Below are 25618 nucleotides of genomic sequence, written 5' to 3'. Positions count from 1 at the left end.
TAATTAAAAATAATAATGCTTTTATTTATACAGTGCACACAGCACTGCACAGAGCTTGCCAAATTGCTCCCTGTCCCCGATGAGGCGCACAATCTAATCAACCTACCAGTATGTTTTCGGAGTGTGGGAGGAAACCGGAGGACCTGGAGGAAACCCACGCAAACACAGAGAGAACATACAAACTCTTTGCAGATGTTGACCCTGGGACTTGAACCCAGGTCCCCAGCACTGCAAGGCTGTAATGCTAACCACTAAGCCACCGTGCTGCCCTACAGATGGGTTTCTACTTTCTGCCCTACCCAGTTGGTTGCCTAACAACATTTGAGAAAAAAACTATTGCATATGGATGTCATTGGTGTGCCGTCCGTGTTTTCATGGATATTGACTTCTATGGAGGTATGTCGCCGCATTTGAGGAAAAAAATTACCAGAGCCCCCGTGCTCTCGCTTCAGACTGTTACACTGTGAAAGAGCACTTCTCCTTCCCACTGTGTGCTACGACTCCTCACTGCCATGGGATCACAGCAAGCAAAGGGAGGGAGGCAGTTAGAGACATTAAATATACACCCTTGTAGCCAAAACACCTGTGACCTCCATTAGAATGGGGCAAGTGTCACCAGTGGGAGGTGGATCAGCTTTAAACCTATATTTTTTTTACTCGAGTATATTTGGGTTTTCAGCACATTTTTTTGTGCTGAAAAACTAGGCTTATACTCGAGTAAATATGGTAATGGGTTTCAGTGAGGACCTATTTTGTAAATATTGTTGAAACATAGATGGAACCGGTCGTTCACCATATCCACTATTGTGATTCGATACACTCATATACACAAGGAGGGGCCGTTTTACGCAACATGAACCCTGGGCTGTATGCAGACTGTGCCTCCCCCTCCCAAAAAAAAGTTAAAATTTTAAGATATTGTGGCAATGTCAGAATTACTGTTATACAGAATCATGTTTTGTACATATATATCATATATATATGTACTACAAAATGTACTACATAGATATGGAACCAGAACCAAGCTGTCTCAATAGATATATTACCAAGCAAGATTACTACATAGATATGATCGTAGAACCAACATTACTGTATAGATACAAGACCGAGCTTACCATTTAGAGTCAGCAACAGAACCAAGATACTACATACATAGGGATTCAGAACCAAGATTACTACATACATAGGGATACAGAACCAAGATTACTACATACATAGGGATATGGAACCAAAATTACTACATACATAGGGATTACATACTTAATTAAAGTTAATGTAGTCTAATACCAATTTCGGACATTTTTGTGGGGGGATGTGTAGTGGTTAGGTTTATTGAGTTGAAATAAACCACCATTAGAAAAGGTTTAAAAGTGAATGGGAGGCTTAAATGAATGATGATACAGCCACTCTGTTTCTGAAAGGGTACGTCCAAAAGTTCAGTATTAAGATGTAGTTTTAAGATGCATCTGAGGTTCTTCCCCATTATGATCCACACCTGCTTTTGGTTTCAAAAACTGCATCTAAAAAACTGAACGTGTTGATGCACTCGGAGGATGTGTTCACACAAGGTGTTTGCCTTTTGTTAAGAAATGAATGCCAAACAACCATGGTCTTGCACAACCCTTCAGGTGCAGATTTTTTCTGTCTTGTCAACACATTGCAGCCGCGATATAAAACTGGTACAAACACTTCATAAATACCTGTGCAAGATCCAAAGTCATTCTTTTAAGTGCAAAGTAGGATAGAAAAGTGGTGCAGATCTGGCCCTATGGGGCAGATTTATCAAGCAGTCTGAAAGTCAGAATATTTCCAGTTGCCCATGGCAACCAATCACAGCTCAGCTTCCATTTCACCAGTGCTCATGAATATTTTAAAGGGGAGCTGTGATTGGTTGCCATGGGCAATTGGAAATATTCTGACTTTCAGACTGCTTGATAAATCTGCCCCCATAGGGGCAGATTTATCAAGCAGTCTGAAAGTCAGAATATTTGTGCGCCTGCCCATAGGGGCAGATTTATCAAGCAGTCTGAAAGTCAGAATATTTCCAATTGCCCATGGCAACCAATCACAGCTCCCCTTTAAAATATTCATGAGCACTGGTGAAATGGAAGCTGAGCTGTGATTGGTTGCCATGGGCAATTGGAAATATTCTGACTTTCAGACTGCTTGATAAATCTGCCCCTATGTTCCTGATCTGCATTTTGAAATGCAGATCAAGAACATAGAGCCAGATCTGCACCAGGTTCCCCAAATGTGCTTGAATGTGTTTCAAAATGCAGATAAAGCATATGGGGGTCATTTACTTACCCGGTCCTGTTGCGATCCAGCGGCGCGTTGTCCGACGAGGATTCGGGTCTTCCGGCGATTCACTAAGGTTGTGCGCCTGATGTCCACCAGGTGTTGCTGCTGCTCTGAAGTCCGCCGAGGTCCGCTGGAGTTCACCAACCTATTCCCGGTGCATGTGAGTGATTGATTTTGCGACACAATTTGTTTTTTAAATTCTGTGGTTTTTCCGAATCCGTCGGGTTTTCCGACGGCCGCGCTTCCCGGGGAAATTCGGCGCAAATCGGAAAAATTTGGGAAACCTGGCGGAAAAAACGTGATTAAGACCCTTAGTAAATATGCTCCATTGTGTGAATGTGGTCTCAAAAGTGAATAGGACACATGCAAACCGTTCTTAATACAAAAAAGTATACAGTATACAGGGCACAACACCAGCACACATGAAACTACCTCAACGGAGCTCAGTACATGAATCTAGGACCATGGAGGAGTCAGTAAGCAGAGGTGTCTTGGCAGCAGGAGTGGATGGTAGACAGTCAGGGTCTACAACCTACCGGCCGCTATAATTATATCTTCTCTGAAGGAGAGGAGGTATAATTACAGAAACTTTACGGTAAGCTTGATGTGATGTGGTTGTGGCTTGCTAGGTGCTTTGGCGTCTGATGGGCTGGTGATTTTACATGCAAGCTTTTAATCTTGTAGTTAGAGTAGAATAAAAAGTGTTTTTTATACTTACACCTGAAGGTTTTTCACTATCTCTTTGCCAGATTGCTTACCAGGTGCCACTTGGAAAGATTATGCACGAGAGCAGGTTGGCCTCGGGAGTGGTGGCGGATTATTAGAATCGGACTATTGGATCCACAACCAAAGAATCAGTGAAATTTCATTTAAGGTGGAATTCCTTCTTTTTCTATTTTTTCATTGTATCATAATTTATACAGTTGACAAAAGACACTTGTCCATCAAGTTCAACCACAGAAGGGAAGGGATTAGATGGAAAGGGATTTAGGGGAAACAATTCTATATAACATAGCCATCAATGTTATTTAGGTGTAAAAAGGCATCTAGACCCTTCTTGAAGCTCTCTGCTGTCCCTGCTGTGACCAGCGCCTGAGGCAGGCTATTCCACAGAGTGACAGTATTCATAGTAAAAAAGCCCTGTCGCCTCCGGTGATTAAACCTCGATTTCTCCAGACGGAGACAGCGCCTCCTCGTCTCTTGATTTGATTTAATCTGAAACAATATACCACCATATTTTTTGTATGGACCATTCATATATTTAAGTAAATTAATCATGTCCCCTCCTAGTCGTCTCTTTTCCAGACTAAATAAATCTAGTTGTTTTAATCTTTCCTCATAACTGAGACCCTCCATACCCCTTATCATTTTTGTGGCTCTACGCTGAACCCTTTCCAGCTCCAGGGCATCCTTTTTATGGATCGGTGCCCAGAACTGGACAGCATATTCCAGGTGAGGTTGAACCAATGCCTTGTACAGTGGTAATATTACATCCCTATCACAAGGGTCCAGACCACTTTTGATACATGACAACATCCTACTGGCTTTAGAGGCAGCTGATTGACATTGCATGCTGTTATTCAATTTATGGTCTACTAGTACCCCTTCTCAACAAAGAACTCTCCCAGGTTTACTCCCCAAGGACATATTTTGTCTTTGGATTATTAACCCCTGGGTGCATAACCTTACATTTATCCACATCGAACCTCATTTGCCAAATGGATGACCAAACACTTAGTTTGTTCAAGTCACCTGCAGCCTATGAACATCCTCCATAGACTGTGTTACACTACACAGCTTGGTGTCATCTGCAAAAATAGACACAGTGCTATTAATTCCTACCTCTATATCATTAATAAATATATGAAATGGGTCAAGCACAGAACCCTGGGGTACACTCATAACTGGTGACCATTCCGAGTAGGAATCATTGACCACAACTCTCTGGATATGATCCTTCAGCCAGTTATCTATCCAATTGCAAATGATTTCTGCAAAACCAATAGACCTTATTTTACCCATCAGGCGTCTATGAGGGACATTGTCCAATGCTTCTGCAAAGTCCAGGAACACAATATCAACAGCTGCTCCTCCATCCAGGCATCTTCTCACTTCTTCATAGAAGCAGATCAGGTTAGTCTGACAACTTCTATTCTTAGTAAAAACCTATGCTGGCTGTCACCTATTATACCAAGTGATGTCACATACTCCAGTATATAGTCTTCTACTAGCCCTTCCAATATTTTCCCCACAATGGAAATTAAGCTTACAGGCCTGTAATTGCCTGGCGAAGTTCTAGAGCCCTTTTTATATATTGGCACCACATTTGCCTTGCGCCAGTCACTTGGCACCACACCAGACATTACGGAATCCCTGAGGATTTTGAACAGCGGTACAGTAATAACTGAACTGAGTTCTTTAATAAAACTCTGGGGTGTAATCCATCTGGTCCAGAGTACACACAAGAGTACAAGAATTGGTTGTCCTAGAAAAGAAGCCCAGACTGGTAGGAGAGAGCACTGACATTTATTGTTACAAGAATGCATGAGGAAACTGAGACACAGGCTGCTGCAGCTGTTCCCCCTCTCCCCTTCCCCAAGGACTCATCACTTGCTGCTGGCAGGGAGCCAGGTTCTGAGAAATAAACTTTTTTAGTAAAGGAAGAAGTGGCAGTATTCAGAATTCTGACACATGCATTTTAAGGACTGGCATAGCATTGGTTATTTGAGCCTGTCTCCAGCTAAAAATAACATTTCTGGTGTACAGTAATGTATAGGTTGTCTTCAACTCCATAACTTTTTAATTTTCCTTTTTGCAGAGATGCATGAGGAGTTACTTTTTTCCGGGTCAGGTTGCTTTTTTGATTGGCAACACGTATTAATTGTGCCATTTATCAGTCGATATAAATATGCTTTAGCACTTTTAGACATTACAATCTGTGTGATTTGTAAATCATTTTCATCCTCGTGCTTTTTAGTAGCCACCTTTTTTTTATTATTTTTTAAAATTTACTTTATGGTGGAATTTTTTCCTGGACAAGTTTTTTGATTGAAGGGAATTTTTGAATTCCTTTTATGGATTTTTGGGTGGAGCTGTAAATGCATTTTTTAGTTGTAGGAACACTGAACACATATCTATTTTTGAATTTTTTTTACAAATAAAATCTAATCCTTAACAATTGTTACATTTTTTATCAGTATGTTGTACACTTGTGTTATTTAAAACTTTGTTTGATAGGGGTGTTTCTGTTTCAGCAAATAAATGTAATTGTTTGTATGAGGAAATGTTAAAAAATTTCCAATACACTCTCCACATCAATTCTTTAGGCATGGCCTGGCATGGAATTCCCTGTTGGCACAACCGCTCACTGGAAACATCAGGAGTTCTAAGCCTCTTCATGTATCCGATATAGCGGCGGCAGGTCATTATTAAGTTGCCTTCTACTATTCTTGTTTTTCCTAATCGGAACATCTTTTACTGCTGTGGAGGCCAGCCACAATGAAACAGAACTGGTTCCTCGCTTGCAAGGAACATGTTTTTTTATTCAATTCTCCATTTTAAAAATAAATACATTTTGTGTTTTCATCATAGGTAAAACAATACGAAAGTGAACTGTAAACTGACGGACACCCTGAAAATTCAAACCACATGTCTAAGACAGAGAAATTACACAATCCAGGCAAGATATTCTTCTTCATTAATTTGCAAATACTTCTTTCATTTATTTTTTTCACAATGATCTACAGAAGAGAAGCTCCAGCTTCAGCCAATGCTGATTCACAAGATGATGTAATGGTTATAACAAAAGAATAGAGATGAGCGAACATGCTCGTCCGAGCTTGATGCTCGTTCGAGCATTAAGGTACTCGAGACGGCTCGTTGCTCGGACGAGTATTTCCCCTGCTCGAGATCGAGCATTTAATTAAAAAAACACAGTGAAGAACAATGAAGAATAGAATAAAAACAGTGAACACAGTGAACACAGGATCATTTAAGTGAAAAACACAGTGAAGAACACAGTGAAGAATAGATTACAGATGTTCGGCACATCTGCTTACTTGTCGGAAGATACGCGCGGAACGGTGCGAACAAAATAGTATGTGAAGAACAATATATATGTGTGAAGAAGACATTGCAGAACACGGTGAGCAGGACGGAGACACAAGGGAGCAGCACAGAGACACCGGGGAGCAGCACAGAGACATCGGGCAGCGGCACGGAGACATCGGGGAGCGGCACGGAGACATCGGGGCACGGAGACATCGGGGCACGGAGACATATGGGCACGGAGACATATGGGCACGGAGACATATGGGCACGGAGACATCGGGGCACGGAGACATCGGGGCACGGAGACATATGGGCACGGAGACATCGGGGCACGGAGACATATGGGCACGGAGACATATGGGCACGGAGACATCGGGGCACGGAGACATATGGGCACGGAGACATATGGGCACGGAGACATATGGGCACGGAGACATCGGGGCACGGAGACATCGGGGCACGGAGACATATGGGCACGGAGACATCGGGGCACGGAGACATATGGGCACGGAGACATATGGGCACGGAGACATCGGGGCACGGAGACATATGGGCACGGAGACATCGGGGCACGGAGACATATGGGCACGGAGACATATGGGCACGGAGACATATGGGCACGGAGACATCGGGGCACGGAGACATATGGGCACGGAGACATATGGGCACGGAGACATATGGGCACGGAGACATAGGGGCACGGAGACATCGGGGCACGGAGACATCGGGGAGACTTCAGTGGAAGAAGAGCAGCGGATCCCGGGACAGCGTATCTCCCGACAAGTAAGCAGATGTGCAGAACATCTGCAATCTATTCTTCACTGTGTTTTTCACTTAAATGATCATGTGGTCACTGTTTTTATTCTATTCTTCACTGTTCTTCACATCTGTTAACTTGTCGGGAGATAATATACGCGCGGAACAGTGAAGAATAGATTGCAGATGTTTGCATACATCTGCTAACTTATCAGAAGACATTCTTTTTCAATTAATTAACACATTTTATTCCCGAACCATGGTCCCTTTGAAAAATGCTCGAGTCTCCCATTGACTTCAATGGGGCTCGTTATTCGAGACGAGCACTCGAGCATCTGGAAAAGTTCGTCTCGAATAACGAGCACTCGAGCATTTTAGTGCTCGCTCATCTCTACAAAAGAACCAATAATTATCCTAGTTTGGACTTTTCCCTTTGGACAACTATTTCCTCTTAATCAATGTCCTCAGCAATTTGATGGTTCCGGTTGCTTCTATACAGCAGACCGTACCCTGTATTCATCAGCACATGCAGTTGTACTCTTCCACAGAGATGTGTACACTAGTAAAAAACAACTACCCCAAACACCAAGACCATCTAACCAGCGCTGGGTCTGGTTTAATAATGAATCTCCAAGTCATTGTTCAAACCTTGCAATTATGAACAATCTTATCAACCTCACAATGTCCTACAGGGTTGACTCTGACATCTTTGCTCCATATGGTTGGATAGAACAGCACAATACGACAATGAATTTTACCATCCCAACGAAAACTAGACTAGCAGCCTGGGCAATAACTAATTGGAATCCAAATTCTAGAAGAGTCAAGTATTATGGAGAACTAAAGAACTATTTACAGATTGATATGTACGGATATGGACGTCGTAATCTGCCTAGAAATAGGCAATCAGAAATACTTTCCACTTACAAATTCTACTTTGCGTTTGAGAATTCTATACATGTAGATTATATAACAGAAAAACTGAGTCTGGACAAAGATGAAGAGAAGTACAAGCAATACTTCAACTGGAGATCAGAATATTATGTGCCACCTCAGGACAACCCTTGGACAGTGTCCTACTGTAGAGTCTGTAAGGCCCTGAAAGAAGCTCCACCTTATAGGACCATCGCGAGCATTGAAAAATGGTTTAAAGATTAGTATTGTCTGAGGTAGAAAGATAATTATCATACATGTGTAGACATTTTTGTGATCGTTTATAAACAGATTAGATAGAAACGGCTATGGAACTACTTGTGCTGAATCACTATCCTACTTTCCCTAGAACATATATAAAAATAGACAAAAATAAACAAATTATGTATTTGCTAGAGTTTCTGCTATCACCAGGCTTCTAGGAGTGCATGGTGTTGCACTCCAGCTGATCTGATTGGTTTACTAGTTCTTTAAATTTATACATTTATATAGAGTATATTATGAAACTATGATTGTGACAAAAAGCAGTGTATCAATACTTCAGGTTGTGGTCTCTAAATTAAATTGTTTACATTGAGATATAATCTGTCAGTAGCTTTTACACCACTGAACGTCTAGGCCAGTGATGGCGAACCTATGGCACGGGTGCCAGAGGCGGCACTCGGAGCCCTTTTTGTGGGCACTCGGGCCATCGCCCCAGCACACCAGATAAGACTCAAAGAATCTTCCTGCAGTTCCAAGCAACTTAAAAGATGCTGCTTTCTGTCATATTTTGATACTTACTTCGCTACTTGAGACTGTAGGAAGAGGGAGAATTAGACAGGGTCGAATTATTTTAGGACCTCCTGGTGGCCCCACGCTCCTGTGTACAGAGGGACACTGGAAAGAAGCTAAAATGATGAAAATCTTCCATCTTTCTACTGTGTTGCTGTCCTCAGGAGGCTAATATGATTAAAAGTTGTTGAACAGGAAGCAATAAGTTACTGCTTTAATTTTTGGTTGGCACCTCCTGATAAATAAGGAGGGTTTCGGGTTGCAGTTTGGGCACTCGGCCGCTAAAAGGTTTGCCACCACAGGTCTAGGCCCTGCAGGTAGGTATGAAATATCCTTTCTAGAATTTCTTCTTATATGTTACATCTTGCACATTTACATACAGTATAAAAAAGAAAATCCCCTCCAAATCATGACAAGCAAAGAAGAACAATCTTTTGCCATAGAGGATTTAAGTTTAGTAGCTGAAGGCGGAGAGTTAATTGTGGCTTGTGGTTCTGTGAACTATAGAACTAGAGATACAGGCAGATTGAAGGGTTATGCCCATGAAGACAAGATTCTTAAATATACTCAGGTTAACAAAATAACACATTCTTTAATTCACTGTAATTAACAAAAATTTATCATTTCACTGAAATAATTCCAACCTGTCTCTATCAGTCCTAGTATATTTAATTTTGGTTGGCCCGGGATATGACCCTAAATCAGAAGTCTAGGGTCGCACAGGACAAATTGTTCTCCTGTCTGACACTGCACTGAGCTCCTCGCTGCCCCAAGCCTTCTCCTTTGAATTCCAAGACGAGTTCACACACACACAGACTTCCTGCTGGTAAGCAACAGTGCGATAAGAGTAAAATAAACAAGCTACAGGCAGATAAGGTCTTAATCCAGGGGACTGAGACACAGCAGAGCTGACACCTTATGTTATGGCTGAGATCTAGCAGCGCTGAGAATGTAATTGTGTGTTATATTCATCTCATGTATCTCATCATCTCTCATCACTGAGCTGTCTCATCTCTCTTTCTATGTGTCAGATACTAGTGAATGTTGAGAAGTGAAAGTGTAGATAAACCTGTACCCTCATAATGTAACCAGATTGTCAGCACACAGGGATCATGAAGTATCTGCTATAAAACTGAGTAAAACTGTAAAGTAAAAGGTTTAAAATGATCTAGGGGATTGAATTTTATGAATTTTCTTTCATGGGCGAACCCCTTTTAGGAGTAGATAGTAATTGGATTATGATCTGCATCTCAAATTGCCTTCTATAACTGCTTGTATACCTGGTTCTGTAGCTCATAGAAACACAAGCCACAAAGTATTTGGTCATGGTATTCCTAGGTACAGTAGAGGACAAGATCTGGCATCTGAAGCGATTCTATCATCTCAGCCAATCAGAGTGACTTATGTCAAGAACTCGTCACCCATTTTCAGCTCATTTGCATATGACTTTGGAGAATTTTTTATAGTTAACAGGTGAGATTTAACTCATAAGAGGGAAAACCAACTCTTTCCATTTCCTCTTCCAACTCTCTGCATCAGTTACTACCCTGTTTCCCCGAAAATAAGACAATGTCTTATATTAATTTTTGCTCTTAAAGAGGTGCTAGGTCTTATTTTCAGGGGATTCTTATTTTTCCAAGAACAAGAATTTACATTTATCGATGAACAAAAAAATCTACTTCTCTTATGACTCTCCAAACTCTGAATTTCATGCTGTATTTCTTGTGACTCCATTTCTATTAGAATCATTGGCCCCAGTCTCTCATGTTTAATAAAAGCTCTTTCCATAAATGACCCTTCTTATCCTGGAAGCTGCTGGTATCACATTTGCAGCACAACAGTCAGTGATTTACTTCCATTAATTCTTCCCCATGTCACAACCTTCTGCAGAATCTAAACGATCCACTAATACTAATATATGTCCCGAGGGGAGCTGCTGCAATGACTGCCACTAGGTCTTATTTTCAGGGGAGGCCTTATATTTCTAAGACGGAGCAAAATTGTACTAGGTCTTATTTTCGGGGGATGACTTATTTTAGGGGAAACAGGGTAGTTGACAGACTCTCAATTTTGTTTTACCTCTGCACCACTCCCGTGCAATCATTTTCAGTGAATTTTTCTTTAATTGTCTTTATATCATTAATTTAATTAAGCAAATGGAAGGGTCATTTATTACTACCAAATGCAAATAGCATTAAGAAAAGGGCATAGTAAGCAAAAAATTATTTTTTTGCACATTTTTATTTTCTTTTTGTGTCCTTTGTTTTCTGGTTAATGTTTATCTTAATAAACTTATACATAATTGTAAGATTGTCTGTATTTCTCCCAATGCTCTGTTATGAGATATTTTGTTAATTAAAGGAAATTTAACATTTGATTTGATGCATTATGAACCAAACAATGCTGTGGCTACACTGATGCAGGATCATATCTTCTTTAATCTGTTGAGTGGTTTTGCTTAAAAAAAACTATTATTAACTATTATTAACTATTAACATTCTGGACCCTGGAAAAGCTGGATGCTGCTGGCTGTCTACATAAACACATTACACACGGAGCTTCCTGAACGGTCCAGACTAGACTAATGAACCTGAGCCAGATCACTCATACACAGCAGCTGGGGAATGGTGCAGCGATTGATTACTTCTGCCTGTCAGGCACAACACAGTGATTATATAATTCTCTGGAACAGTGCATACTTAATGTGAGAGAAGAAGCGCCAAGCCCCAGCACAGAAGCAACAGCGCCTCATTGTCATAATTTTATAATTGTATTTTGATCAAAACCACTCGGATCAGGGATTAAACAAGATATGTTTCTGTATCATTGTAGCTACTGCATTCTTAAAGTGTTTTTGGTTCATAATGCATCAAATCAAATGGTAGATTTTCTTTAAGTTGATGGGTTAGTATTAAAAATGATGCATAGAATCTTTCCAAGAAGTATTTCAAGGCGATCTGTCACTCTCTATTTATTTTATAATTGAACTTGGAACCAACATAATATTATGGAGACATACTGGAAGACAGAGCAATTGTCTGGAGGTGAGTTTAGAATAATTATCTGCTAACTAGTGAAATTGCTTGTGCTCCAACTTGGATGAAGTGACCGCTCCGTCACCAGCACAATCCAATCATCAACAAACTGTACTTCAATGTGTTTTTACTTTTGGACTCATGATCTTGACAAGGACTCAGTGGTTAAATAACCCAAATGAAAATACAATGGATCAGATTAAATTAATTTGTGATAAAAAAACCCCTTTGTTTTAAATTACCTTGAGCCACATTAATCAAGGGTTTTTTAGACAGTTTTTACACAGTTTTATGACTAGTTCTAGCTGAAGTTCACGGTGTTGCCTGGGATAGTAAATAACTGCTTTTAGCAGTAGATAGGGTTAACAAAAAATATCTTGGGCATAAAAAGTTCAAACCATAGACTGAAATTTGCTCTGCTCCTGAATCCACCCATGTTTAAACTACTTTCCTCTGGTCCTGGAACTGGGCTATTTCTCCTGTAGGGGGCACTATAGCAGTTGAGGTCATTAGAAGAAGGCCCTGCAGTTTTGTGATGTTTATTCTGCCATGTGCCCATACGTCACATCGGACTCACATCTCTACATCTGTGTTGTGTCAAGTGAAGCCAGATAATGTCCGGGCTCCACTACTCATACCTATAGCGCTTGTGCAGGGAATCCCAGGTGTACTACGCTGGACAATGCAGACACTAAATGGAATGAGGGACAAGGTGAGTGTAAATTTTTTTTCCATACACCCATAATAACCCACATATATATATATATATATATATATATATATATATATATATATATATACTACTTATTCTAGTTTATACATACTACATAGTTCCCTTTGTGCCCGCCCCAATTACTGCCCATCCACAATACATTGGCCCCATTCTTTACATTACCCCCTTATTGTGCCACCGACCTGATAATGTTCCCTAAACATGGCCTAACATGTCATAATGCATTTAATACCAGTCGCCTGTGCTAATGCCCCTGCAAAGTGACCCTTTCTAATTATTTGTAGTAAAAGGAGCCACCTAATAATACCCACACTAAATAAAGCCCCCACCCACTGAATAATTCTCCCACATGAAATAAGTCTCACCAATAAGGGATGTCCCCACAGACCCCATTATTTAATGTCTCCCACAATCCTACAGTATACTGTATAATGTTATATATATATATATATATATATATATATATATATATATATATATATATAATGGGCAATTAACTATCCCAAAAAAAACTCATGTTCCCCAAAGCCACCCAGAAATTCATGTTCTCTGCAGCCCCCATGACAATGGATGTCCCTCCGGCCTCTCACACTTATTGATGCCCTCCCATCACATCCCAGTAATTGGTGTGCTAAAGCCCCCCAGCAATTCATGTACCCCTTTAAAAATGGATATCCCCCCAAATCCCAACAATGCATACCCCCCAGCCATTAAGAAACGGTCGTCCCCACCCCCAGCAATGCATGTGCCCCATAGACACCCAGCATTGGTGTCCCCCCCTCCAAGCAATTGATGTCTCCCACAAATCCCCCCAGAAATGAATGTTCCCATTAGATCCCCATCAATGTATGTCATATACAATTCCCCCAGAAATTAATATTCCACCACAGCCCGCCCAGAGCAATGGATATCGTCCACACCCCCCTTCCCCCAGAAATTAATATTCCACTCCACCCCCGAGGAACAGATGTTCCCCTCAGCCCCACCGCCAGCAATTGATGTGTCCCACAAACCCCTCCAGAAATTAATGTCCCCATTACCTCCCAAGCAATGAATGTCATCCACAGCCTACCCTGCCTCACAAAATTAATATTCCAGCCCCCAGCAAGGAATGCCCCACCCCACCAATGGATGTTCCCCGCAGAGCCCCTCTCAGCAATTGATGTTCTTCCAGACACACCACCTGCTATTGATGTGCCCCACCCCAGCTATTGATGCCCCCCACAAGCCGCCCCACCCCGCCTCAGAATTTAATATTCCCATTAGCTCCCCAGTAATGGATTCCCCCCAACAAGGGATAATATCCCCCACATAGATTAATATTCCACCCAGCCTTGAGAAATGGTCCATACACCCACATAAATTAAATGAATGTCCCCATAGCTTTCCAGAAATGATGCCCCCTGTCATTTAAGGCCCCCCAGTCCCTGTCCCTCGAGCAAATTGCTACAATATGAATTTAAAAAACAGCTTCATGCTCACCTGTCTGCTTGCCTCTCTCCTCTTCTGGCTGCGCGGGATCAAGTGGCAGTGACGTCATCACACTGTGTCTCTGGCTCCCAGCACTGTAGTCAGCTGGTAGAAGCAATTGACGCAGATAGAAGTGAGAGTGGGGTGAGGGCCCGGAGAGTGGAACAAGAGTCCCGCTGATCCGGGGCACAGGCCAAAAGATCCGGGGCATCTTTTAGCCTAGTGACACCTCTGGATTCCCTATATTATACACTTTTATACTTTTACTTAAACAGTTTTATAATTTTAAAATGAATTCTCTAGAATGTAAAAATCCATACTGTAAATTATTTATATACATTTCTTTCTCTTGCTCGAATCTAATAAACAGCCAATAACATGATCCTATATGTATGTGGTCAGCATAAAAAACCATTATATATTTATATACTATAAACTCCTTCTAAAAAACATACATGCAATCCAATAGTGGTATCACACATGATAAACCAGGGTAAATGACTCACAGATCCTGGCACTGTAATTGTGTTAGTCTTGTTATATTTATTACCCACTGACTCCTTGCTTTTAAAATCAATGTTTAAAATTCTACTTATGAACCAGGAGGGTTCTGCGGGACATAACCAGAGCCTTTCCATGCCTTCACAGGCTGTTACACTGTCGCAGTACCACTGGCGTAGTGTACGTGATTTGTTGCCCGTGCGGGCTCAAATACGTAGGCATGACCACACGTGAGTTGAAAATTCGTCTCCAGGAGCATATCAAGGACATCAGGACAGCAAGCAAACTCCTTCCCACTGATTTGGAGAAGTTAGCCAAACTTAAACCTGTGCCAAAACATTTTTTGGAATATCATGGAGGCAGATGGCAGGATCTTCGAGCATATGGGATAGACAAGATAATTCTGGGAGCCCATGGAGGAGATACCTTCAAGAAATTGGAGAGGATTGAATTGAAATTGGATACCATCTTTCCCTCAGGATTGAATGAGAAGCTATCTTTCTCCCCATTTATTTAATCAGAATTTGGTAGTGGGTCGCTGATTTTAATGTTTTGTGTATATCTATCGGTTTCAACATCTCATTCGTTATCTATTGGCGGTAGTGGTTTGCGATATTTTATGGGGGTCACACTGATTCTTGTGGTATGCTTTCCTCCCCTTTCCTTAGGGGGTAGGTATATAAAGTTTATTGTGAGTGAGATTAGTGACGAATATGATTGTATCGGTGGTATTGTGGAGGTCCTTTGTATCTATTTTCATGCATCCTGGTAATAGGTGTGGATGCATAATGTCGGCTCTTCCTCCTGGGGGTGTCTTTTATTATTATTATTCTTACTGATTCCCCTCTTCCTCTTGTCCTTTTTGCAATTATGATTATGATTAGGACATGGGGTTTATATAATCAACTTTTGATCCAGTCATGGCAAGACTTTTATACACAGTCACTACAGCATTATGCACACGGCACTTTACACTCTTAGCACTTTATTTAGCTTGTGACTCACATAGCATACACTCAAGCTGTTGGGTTATTTTATAAGTAATCCCATCAGCTAGTTCACGTCATTAGTAGAGATGAGCGAACATACTCGTCCGAGCTTAATGCTCGTTGAGCATTAGCGTACTCGAAACTGCTCCTTGCTCGGACGAATACTTCGCCCACTCGAGAAAATGGCATCTCCCGCCGTTTTGATTTTTTGGCGGCCAGAAACAGAGCCAATCACAAGCCAGGAGACTCTGCACTCCACCCAGCATGACGTGGTACCCTTACATGTCAATAGCAGTGGTTGGCTGGCCTGATCAGGTGACCCTGGAATAGACTAGTCCCTGCCCGCGCTGCTCGGATCATTCTCTGTCTGGATGCCGCTAGGGAGAGAGCTGCTGCTGGTCAGGGAAAGCGTTAGGGTGTTCTATTAGAATAGTGTTAGGCAGCAGTGATTCTACAAGAACCCAACAGCCCTTCTTAGGGCTACAATAACGTTTTATTTTACTTTTTTTTGGTTTGCCTGTGGCTGGGCTTGCTGCCATTAGTAGTGCAGCTAGTACCATATTGTGAGGAATTTGCTGGGAGACTTGCGACCGTTGTGTTTAGCTCTTAGTGACACACATATCCACCTTAAACACCGAAGTGGGACAATTTATTAGGGCAGTGATGGCAAACCTTTTAGAGACTGAGTGCCCAAACTACAACCGAAAGCCACATATTTTCAAACTTATTGGCGTCCTGAAGACAGCAGTACAGTAGCAAGATGGAGAACTTTGGATTATTATTGTAGCTTTCCTCTAAGGTCCCCTTAACAGGATGAATCACAGGCCCTGAGAAGGGGCTTCAATGATAATTCAGCTCTGTCCACTCCTCCTGTACTTCAAGTCACTTTAAAATAGTGCTGAACATGGCACATTCTGTGCTGCCTGTGACTGTAGGGGGAGTCCTGAATGGTGGCCTGTGTGCTGGGTGATGGCCTGGGTGCCCACAGAGAGGGCTGCGAGTGCCACCTCTGGCACCCGTGCCATAGGTTCGCCACCACTGTATTAGGGGTTTGATTAGAATTAGGCAGAGTCTGCTGATTTATTTTTTTTTACGTTTATTTCTTTTTAAAGCTCAAAGTAATCTAGCAAAGCAGTGTGCTTTCAGTGTAGGCTAGAAAATAGCCATAGGAGAACCCCAACGGCTTACTTAGGCCTACAATAGCGTTATATTTTACTTTTTTTTGTTTGCTTGTGGCTGGGCTTGCTGGCATTAGTAGTGTAGCTAGTACCATATTGTGACGAATTTGCAGGGAGACTTGCGACCGTTGTGTTTAGCTCTTAGTGACACGCATATCCACCTCAAACACCGAAGTGGGACAATTTATTAGGGGTTTGATTTGAATTAGGCACAGTCTGCTGATTTATTTTTTTTTACGTTTATTTCTTTTTATAACTCAAAGTCATCAGGCACAGCACAAAATCCAGTTGTGTGCTATCAGTGTAGGTTAGAAACTAGCCATAGCAATAGGATAGCATGGTTTTGTTTAAAAAAAAAATTTTAAGTTTACACTTTAATTTGGAAAATGTTTAAAGGACACCTACTACTTGAAGTGGCAGGTTTAAGAAGAAAACACCGAGCAGCAGCTCAGGGTGAGCTGGTGCCGGAGCTTATTTTTGTTAGTGTTTTAAACCGCTGTTTCGCGGTTTAAAACACTTTTTAAACTTTATAGCCGGCGCAGGGAGGTACGTGCCCAGCGCTTACTCTGCGCGCGGCTCTCCTTCACTTCCTATGTAGCCGCGCTCACGGTCGCGCGCATGGTAAGCGCCGAGCGCGTACCACCCTGCGCAGGCTATAAAGTTTAAAAAGTGTTTTAAACCGCGAAACAGCGGTTTAAAACACTAACAAAAGTAAGCTCCGGCACCAGCTCACCCTGAGCTGGTGCTCGGTGTTTTCTACTTAAACCTGCCAATTCAAGTGGTAGGTTTCCTTTAACCCGAGGGCTAGGGGGAGAGGAGGAGGGCGTGGACGTGGCCGTCCAACTACTGCAGAGGTTAGAGGCCATGGTCCTGGGCGGGGTGAGACACCACCTGCTGATGAGGAAGCAGGGGAACGCCGCAGAGCTACACTCCCTAGGTTCATCATGTCTCAAGTTACTGGGACTCGTGGTAGAGCACTGTTGTGGCCAGAACAGTACGAAGAGGCGATGTCGTGGATTGCGGACAATGCTTCTAGTCATTTGTCCACCAGTCAGTCTTCCATGCAGTCCACCCATGTCACCGAAATCAGCACTCCTCCAGCTCCTCCACCTCAGCCTCCTTCCCCCCAGTCTGCCTCCTCCCAGCAAAATTTGGCATTTGAACCGGCATACTCTGAGGAACAGTTTTCTGGACCCTTCCCACAGTCACAAACCACTTGTCCGGTTGCTGCTGAGCTATTTTCCGATGCCCAGGTTTTCCACCGGTCGCAGTCTGTGGGTGATGATGACATTATTGAAGTAGTGGAAGAAGTGTGTAAAGAGGTGTCGGACGATGAGGAGACACGGTTGTCAGACAGTGGTGAAGTTGTTGTCAGGGCTGGAAGTCCGAGGGGGGAGCAGACTGAGGGATCGGAGGATGATGAGGTGACAGACCCAAGCTGGGTTGATAGGCCGGGTGAACACAGTGCTTCTGAGACGGAGGCGAGTCCTATAGCAGAACAGGTTGGAAGAGGCAGTGGTGGGGCAAATGTTTCCCGTAGTCAAGCTCCCGTGGCGAGGGCTAGATTTTCAGAAGTTTGGAGGTTCTTTAAAGAAACACCGGATGACCGACGGACTGTGGTGTGCAACCTGTGCCAAACCAGGATCAGCAGGGGTTCCACATCTACTAGCTTAACTCCCACCAGTATGCGCAGGCATATGAATGTTAAACACCCCACTCAATGGCACCAAGCTCGTTCACCTCCGGCCGGGCACAATACTGCTCCTTCCCCTGTGTCATCTGCTAGTCAGCCCCCTGCCCAGGACCCCGGCCCAAACACATCCTATGCGAAAACCCCATCTTTGCCTCCACGATTCTCCACAGCATCCACCAGCGTTCAGCTCTCCATACCCCAGATGCTGGAGCGCAAAAGGAAGTATAGTGCAACCCACCCACACGCCCAAGCCCTCAACGTCCACATCTCCAAATTGCTTAGCCTGGAGATGCTGCCCTATAGGCTGGTAGAGACCGAGGCCCTTCGAAACCTCATGGCGGCGGCCGCCCCTCGGTATTCGGTCCCCAGCCGCCACTACTTTTCCCGATGTGCCGTCCCAGCCCTGCACAAGCACGTGTCAGAGAACATCATCTGTGCCCTGACCAACGCTGTTTCTGACAAGGTCCACCTGACCACGGACACGTGGACGAGTGCTGCCGGGCAGGGCCACTATATATCGCTGATGGCGCATTGGGTTAACTTGGTGGAGGCTGGGACCGAGTCTGACCCTAGAGCTGGTCATATACTGCCGACGCCAAGGATTGCGGGGCCTACCTCGGTCCAGGTCTCAAAGGCCTACTATGCCTCCTCCTCCTCCCACCCCTCCTCCACCTCCTCCTCCGAATTACCATCCGTGGGCATGGCGCCATCAGTCGGTAGCTCTAGGCACAGCAGCAGTGCCGTCGCTAAGCCACAGCAGGCGGTGCTCAAACTGCTGAGCCTAGGCGATAAAAGGCACACCGCCCAAGAGCTATTACAGGGCATAACGGCACCGACTGATCTGTGGCTGGCACCGCTGAACCTGAAGCCAGGCATGGTTGTGTGTGACAACGGCCGTAACCTGGTGGCGGCTCTGCAACTCGGCAGACTGACACATGTGCAATGCCTGGCCCATGTGTTAAATCTCATAGTTCAGCGTTTCCTCAAGACATACCCCAATCTGTCTAATTTGCTCACAAAGGAGCACCGCATCTGTGCGCATTTCAGGACGTCCAGCACAGATGCTGCCACTCTAAGGGCAGCGCAGCGCCGCCTCCAACTGCCCGCTCACCAACTGTTGTGCGACGTGCCCACGAGGTGGAATTCAACATTAACCATGTTTTCCAGAGTTTACCAGCAGCGCAGAGCGATTGTAGACTGCCAGATGTCAACTTCCACCAGAACTGGTAGTCAGGTCAGTCAGCTTCCTCATGTCTACAATGAGGAGTGGACGTCTGATATCTGTCAGGTGCTGAGTAACTTTGAGGAGTCAACACAGATGGTCAGTGGCGATGCCGCCATCATCAGCCTCCCCATCCCGCTACTTAGCCTGTTGAAAAACTCTCTGGTCAGCATGAAGTCGGAAGCTTTGCGCTCGTCACAAGAGACGGGGGAAGAAGATTCCCTTGTTGATAGCCAAAACACCCTTAGATCTGTTTCTCAGCGCATATCGGAGGAGGTGGAGGAGGATGAGGAGGAAGAGGAGGAGAATGTTGGCGAGACAGAAGAGGGGACCATTGTTCAGTCCTTCACTGTTCAGCGTGTATGGGCAGAAGAAGAGGAGTTGGAGGAGTTGGAGGAGGAGGAAATGGGCAGTCAGGCCAGTGAGGGGAGTGAATTCTTGCGCGTTGGGACTCTGGCGCATATGGCAGATTTCATGCTAGGCTGCCTATCCCGTGACCCTCGCGTTCAAAGAATTTATTCCAGCACCGATTACTGGGTATTCACTCTCCTGGACCCACGGTACAAGCAAAATCTTTCCACTCTCATCCATGTAAAGGAAAGCAGTGTGAGAATGCATGAATACCAGCAGGCCCTGGGGCACAAGCTGAAACAGTATTTCCCTTCTGACAGCGCTAGCGGCAGAGGGCGTACATCTGCGGTAGCGAGGGAGAGTAGGCGAGCAGGCAGCTTGTCCAGCACTGGCAGGGGTACGCTTTACAAGGCCTTTGCCAGTTTTATGTCACCCCAGCAAGACACTGTCACCTGTCCCCAGTCTCGGCAGAGTAGGGCTGATCTTTACAGAAAGATGGTGAGGGAGTATGTAGCTGACCATACCATTGTCCTAAATGATCACACAGCTCCCTACAACTACTGTGTTTCAAAGCTGGACATGTGGCACGAACTGGCGCTGTACGCCTTGGAGGCGTTTGCCTGCCCTGCCGCTAGCGTGTTGTCCGAGCGGGTTTTCAGTGCAGCTGGTGGCATCATCACCGATAAGCGTACACGCCTGTCGACTGACAGCACTGACAGGCTGGCGCTTATCAAGATGAATAAAGCCTGGATTTCTCCGGATTTTCATTCTCCACCAGGTGAAAGAAGCTCAACCTGAATAATGTATGCACTCCTCCTCCTCATTGTCCTCCTTCTCCTCCTCTTTGTACACTAAAGCAGAGGAAACTGGCTATTTTTGCCAGGGCCAACTGGCTCTAGCTATAGTACTCTATGTATTTAATTTTTCTGGAGGACCACCTACCCGGTCCTCTGTTTTAAGCAATTTTTGGGAGTGCCACATACAGGCACTCAATCTATTTAATTTTTCTGGAGGACCACCTACCTGCTCCTCTGGTTTGAAAACTTTTTTGGACTGCCACATACAGGCACTCAATTTATTTAATTTTTCTGGAGGACCACCTACCTGCTCCTCTGGTTTGAAAACTTTTTTGGACTGCCACATACAGGCACTATCCAAATTAAATTGTCTCCATAGCAGCCTCCACATGTCGTCTTTTTAGCTGGCTCCACACGTTGTCTCCATTGCTACCTCCACACGTCATCGCCATAGCTGCCTCCAAAAGTCGTCCATATAGCTGCCTCCATACATGGTCTCCTTATCAAACGAACTGTGTCAGGCAGAATTTTGGGTTGTTTTCATGGATTCCACATCAAACTTGTTAACTTTGTCGCCACCCTGCTGTGTAATCCACAAAATATACTGGCAAACTTTTAGCATTTACCGATATTATTTCAGCGCTTCTTGCGCATCTGTTTACATTCCCCTCACCCGCCATAACCCAAACTTATAAGAACGCTACTACACTTGATCTTATACAAAAGGTTCTTAGAAGTGCTGTTTGGGGAGTAGCCGAGAGACAGGGGCTTGGATAGGCGAAAGCTCTCCTGGCAGCGGAGCGCCAGCTCCATCCCAAGATCCAACTAACATAGTTTTAACTGCAGCACATTTAATCTGCTACTAGTTCACTGCCTCCATACATCGTCCCCTTATCAAACGAGCTGTGTCAGGCAGAATTTTCAGGTGTTTCACCAGATACATAGTGGAACTCGGCCCCTCTGTCGCCGCCATGCTGGAGACCTGAAGTTGCAATCATAGCAGTGCAATATGGATGCCCCATACTGTCGCTCTTAATCATGGAACCATTTTCGTAAAAACAATTAAAAATAGAACCACTATGCTATTCCATTTTTCCTAGGTGAAATATTCAAACAACCCGGCCTGCTTTGAAAATTATAAGTTTTTCAAAGTAAACGCTTCTGGCCCCCAGGCCCATTTTGGGTGGGGAGGAGGCGAGAGACAGGGGCTTGGACAGGCGAAATCTCGCCTGGCGGTGGACCGCCAGCTCCATCCCAAGATTAGGCAGCCTCAGAGGCATCCATGCATGCTTCCCATGCTGTTTCCTGTCCATTTTGCCTCCACGATCCTCCACAGCGTCGACCAATGTCTCATTTCAACTTTCTATACCCCAGATGCTGGAGCACGAGAGGATATGTAGCACATCATCCCCTAATCAAACGAGCTGTGTCAGGCAGAATTTTCAGGTGTTTCACCAGATACATAGTGGAACTCGGCCCATCTGTCGCCGCCATGCTGGAGACCTGAAGTTGCAATCATAGCAGCGCAATATGAATGCCCCATACTGTCGCTCTTAATCATGGAAGTCGTCTCCATGGCTGCCTCCACATGTCATTCCCTTATCAAAAGAGCTGTGTCAGGCTCATTTTTCGGATGTTTCACCAGATACGTTATGGAACTTGGTCACTATGTCGCCACCATGCTGTTTTATCGACTAAATATACCGTCAACCTTTTGTTCACATAGGAAATCATTTCAGCGCTTCTTGCTCACCTCCTTTGGTGAAGCTTGAGTCCATTTAGGGTATGTCGCCATGACACTCTCTAGCCTGCTGCTGCTGCCGGTGCCTCTGTATGTCGTCCCCTATAGTGTCAGGGTCAATTATTGCATGTTTTAGATGCTATCTAGCCTCATTCGGTCACTCTGTCATGGCCATGCTGTTACCCATAATTTTGGCATAATGGTGCGATTAAGCAGCCTCAGAGGCATCCATGCATGCTGCCCCTGCTGTTTCCTGTCCATTTCCGTGGTGTTTCCATCCTTTTCTGAGGTTCCCAGGTGTTTGGCCAAGCTTCTCTGTGCAGAGCGTTGGTCCCTTTGAAAAATGCTTGAGTCTCCCAATGGGGAGACTTCAATGGGGCTCGTTATTCGAGACGAGCACTCGAGCATCGGGAAAAGTTTGTCTCGAATAACGAGTACCCGAGCATTTTAGTGCTCGCTCATCTCTAGTTACTACATTTTGAGAAGGAATAATATCAACTAATATTCATGTTTTTAAGCTTTCTTTATGCAGAACTATCTAAGAACACACTTTCTCTCTTATTGCCTTTTATTTCGTGATAGTTTTTTTTGTGAAAATTGACTGATACCATCAACATTCGATCCTCTTTGCCTAAGGTCTTTATTATATATTAACACCGCAACCCACAACAAGTCCATAAAGTTATATGTAACACCAAAAACACCCACACATGTTCTGGAATAAAGATTTTGGGCCACATTTATCACTTTTGTGCGCCTAAGTGTAGTAGTTGCGCTTAAATTCTTGCGCGCTGTTTTGCCAGAATTATCACAAGCTACAACCATCTGTGATAAGGTAATTTCCTGCCTCTTTAACACAGTTTAGGCGCAATTTTGGCGCAGTTAAGGCGTAATGTTAGATTCAGGCAGTTACATGTGATCCTGCTACAAGCTCCTCTCTGCTTCTCCCACAGCCCAGAATGAAGATAACAATCACAGCAGCACCCAGGTGTGTGACACCCTGCACCCAGTTACCTCCTCAGCAGTGGCTTCTCCTGGAGGGGATCCCCCAGTGCTGATCTCCTGCTGCACCCCTGTAATTCTGCACAGTATCCCCCTCAGACACACATGTGATACTGTGCAGAATTACATGGGGGACACTTGTCAGTACTATGTGCAACATTCTGCGAACTTCTCAGCTCTTGCTTTGAACTCAGGATTCTGCAGAATGTTTTGTAAATAGAAGGTGATGACCTGTAAATAGAGTCTGCAGCTCCTGTCTGCAGAGCATCTAATGTCTGTATTATCTGTACTAGTGTCTGCAGTGTCTGGCTGAGCTTTGCTGCTAGAAATGAGCTGTTCTGCAAAGGGGCTCAGTGCTTTCTTCTCAGTTAACGCCACCTTCCGGCTGGAGTGTTTTTGCGCCTAAATGAAAAAGTTGTAAGTGATGAATATCATTAGGTGTAGCAAAACATCTGGATTGCTAGGATAAATGAGGGAAAGCTGGTTATTTTTGCTGCGCGGCTAGTTTGGCGTTTAGTCGCAAAAAATGGCGATTCGGGCCCTTAGTATATGACCCCCATTATCTTGGTTTATGGATATAATATTTGAGTTACCATGGTGTAAGGGAGTATACAATGATACATCTGTGTGACACTCTGCAAAAATAGTTTGGTGTCCCATGTGGGGTCTGTATGATCTCCTAACATCTTACTGTTTTAGGAAAGTATATTTTCTTTATATAAGTATTCTGGATTTGTACATATTTTAGAGGAAACTTTGAATATTAATTGCCAAATGCATCGCCTGGCTGTCTGCTTTCAAAATTATATAGGTTTCATTTAGGCGCTGTTAAAGATATTACACTGGACTCAGACACCATCTTACATACTGTCGGACATTTTAAAGACTCAGCATTCATTTCATATAACTTTGTGTACTGATAACTGAAGTTTGGGTGGGTTTCATTCCTCAGAAAGCACACAAAGACCTAGTGCTCACTAGCACTACCTAGAGGAAGGTATCCAGGTGGACATCTGGTTTATGTGAAGTTTCAGTATTTGCATGTAGCCAATAGTATTAGACTCCTTTGTGTGCTTACATCCAATAGTGTTACATTTCCTGGGTGAAAACACCCAATAATAGTTGCTGCTTTCCTGATTACACGCCTTATGTAAAGTGCCTTATGGTTTTCTATAAATGTCCGTTCCACAATAAAGTAGCAGTCTTGTTGCTAACTTCCTGCAAGGACAGGTCTTGTCTTTTCATTCAAGTTAGTCAATTCCAGCGCTGGACACAGACTCATTTAATTTGAAAGTCACCTTACAATGATTAGAGGTTTGAGCCCCAGATATAAATCTATAAGAATTGGCGTCCCTGGGTGGGCATACTTTTATGGGCATCTGACCATCGAGGTGACCTCCGCAAGAGTCCAGGCGGCCAGTGACCAGAACTGACAATGAGCGCTCGTCGGGGTAAGTCAAGTCTATTTTTGGCTACCTTGCCTGTAGTTCTGTTTCACTGGCTGAAAGGGACTGGGTAAGGTCATCTCCTTGTGTGATATTATGTACTTTGCCTTACATGTCCATATATAATAGTATGTTCACTATAATTTTGGCAAATGATATCTTGTAAGGTGATGGACAGAGACTGGACGTGACAATGTATGTTGTAGAAAAAGGTCTGCAGTGCCCTCTTGTGAATTGTTGATGTAGTTCAGAAAGTTTGTGATGGTGTTGAGATTTTCGTTCATGTAAGCGCGGATAGAATCTAGAAGTTTGCAGAGACAAATTCTGGCCAAATTTACGTATCGTTCCTTCGGGATTGATGCGGCCCCGTGATGCAGAAAGGACAGAGGCAGGAAGGACACTGACGGGAATTTTACAGTTGAGCGTAATCTCCTTGATTTCTGAAATATTGTGTGAAGGTCTCTAATTTGTACTTACTGATAGGTAGCGGGGTAGTCTGGAGCTGTATGTACGGAGGATATCTATAGCCCTTGAACAAAATCAGGTATTCCACAGATTCCACAAAATGGGTAGTGAGCAAAGTAAGACTGTAGCTGGACACTGCAGACCTAAAAAGGCGACTGACATAGTGTAACACGGGAAAGGTA

The 25618-nt window shown here is 43.8% G+C and overlaps 1 protein-coding gene across 1 annotated transcript; it reads left to right on the top strand.

Moving 5' to 3' along the window:
- The first annotated feature begins 6036 nt into the window (after positions 1 to 6036).
- On the top strand, positions 6037 to 11015 carry LOC140070248 (4-galactosyl-N-acetylglucosaminide 3-alpha-L-fucosyltransferase FUT6-like). Its single transcript, XM_072116601.1, has 3 exons — positions 6037 to 6090; positions 7486 to 8652; positions 9117 to 11015. The coding sequence occupies exons 1-2, from the start codon at positions 6037 to 6039 to the stop codon at positions 8263 to 8265; spliced, it is 834 nt and encodes a 277-aa protein (XP_071972702.1). The 3' UTR covers positions 8266 to 8652; positions 9117 to 11015.
- Positions 11016 to 25618: the final 14603 nt, after the last annotated feature.

The sequence above is a fragment of the Engystomops pustulosus genome, chromosome 7 (assembly GCF_040894005.1).
Source record: "Engystomops pustulosus chromosome 7, aEngPut4.maternal, whole genome shotgun sequence".
NCBI classification, from domain to species: Eukaryota; Metazoa; Chordata; class Amphibia; order Anura; family Leptodactylidae; genus Engystomops; species Engystomops pustulosus.
The sequence above is the reverse complement of the archived record's forward strand: the minus strand, read 5'-3'. Positions and strand labels throughout refer to the sequence as shown.

Bases quoted from the DNA above. Each gene is read 5' to 3' on its own strand.
- LOC140070248 (XM_072116601.1), top strand. From the start codon at position 6,037: ATGATCTACAGAAGAGAAGCTCCAGCTTCAGCCAATGCTGATTCACAA. The intron at 6,091-7,485 runs GTAATGGTTATA...CGAGCATTTTAG, and splicing joins ATGCTGATTCACAAGATGAT to TGCTCGCTCATCTCTACAAA.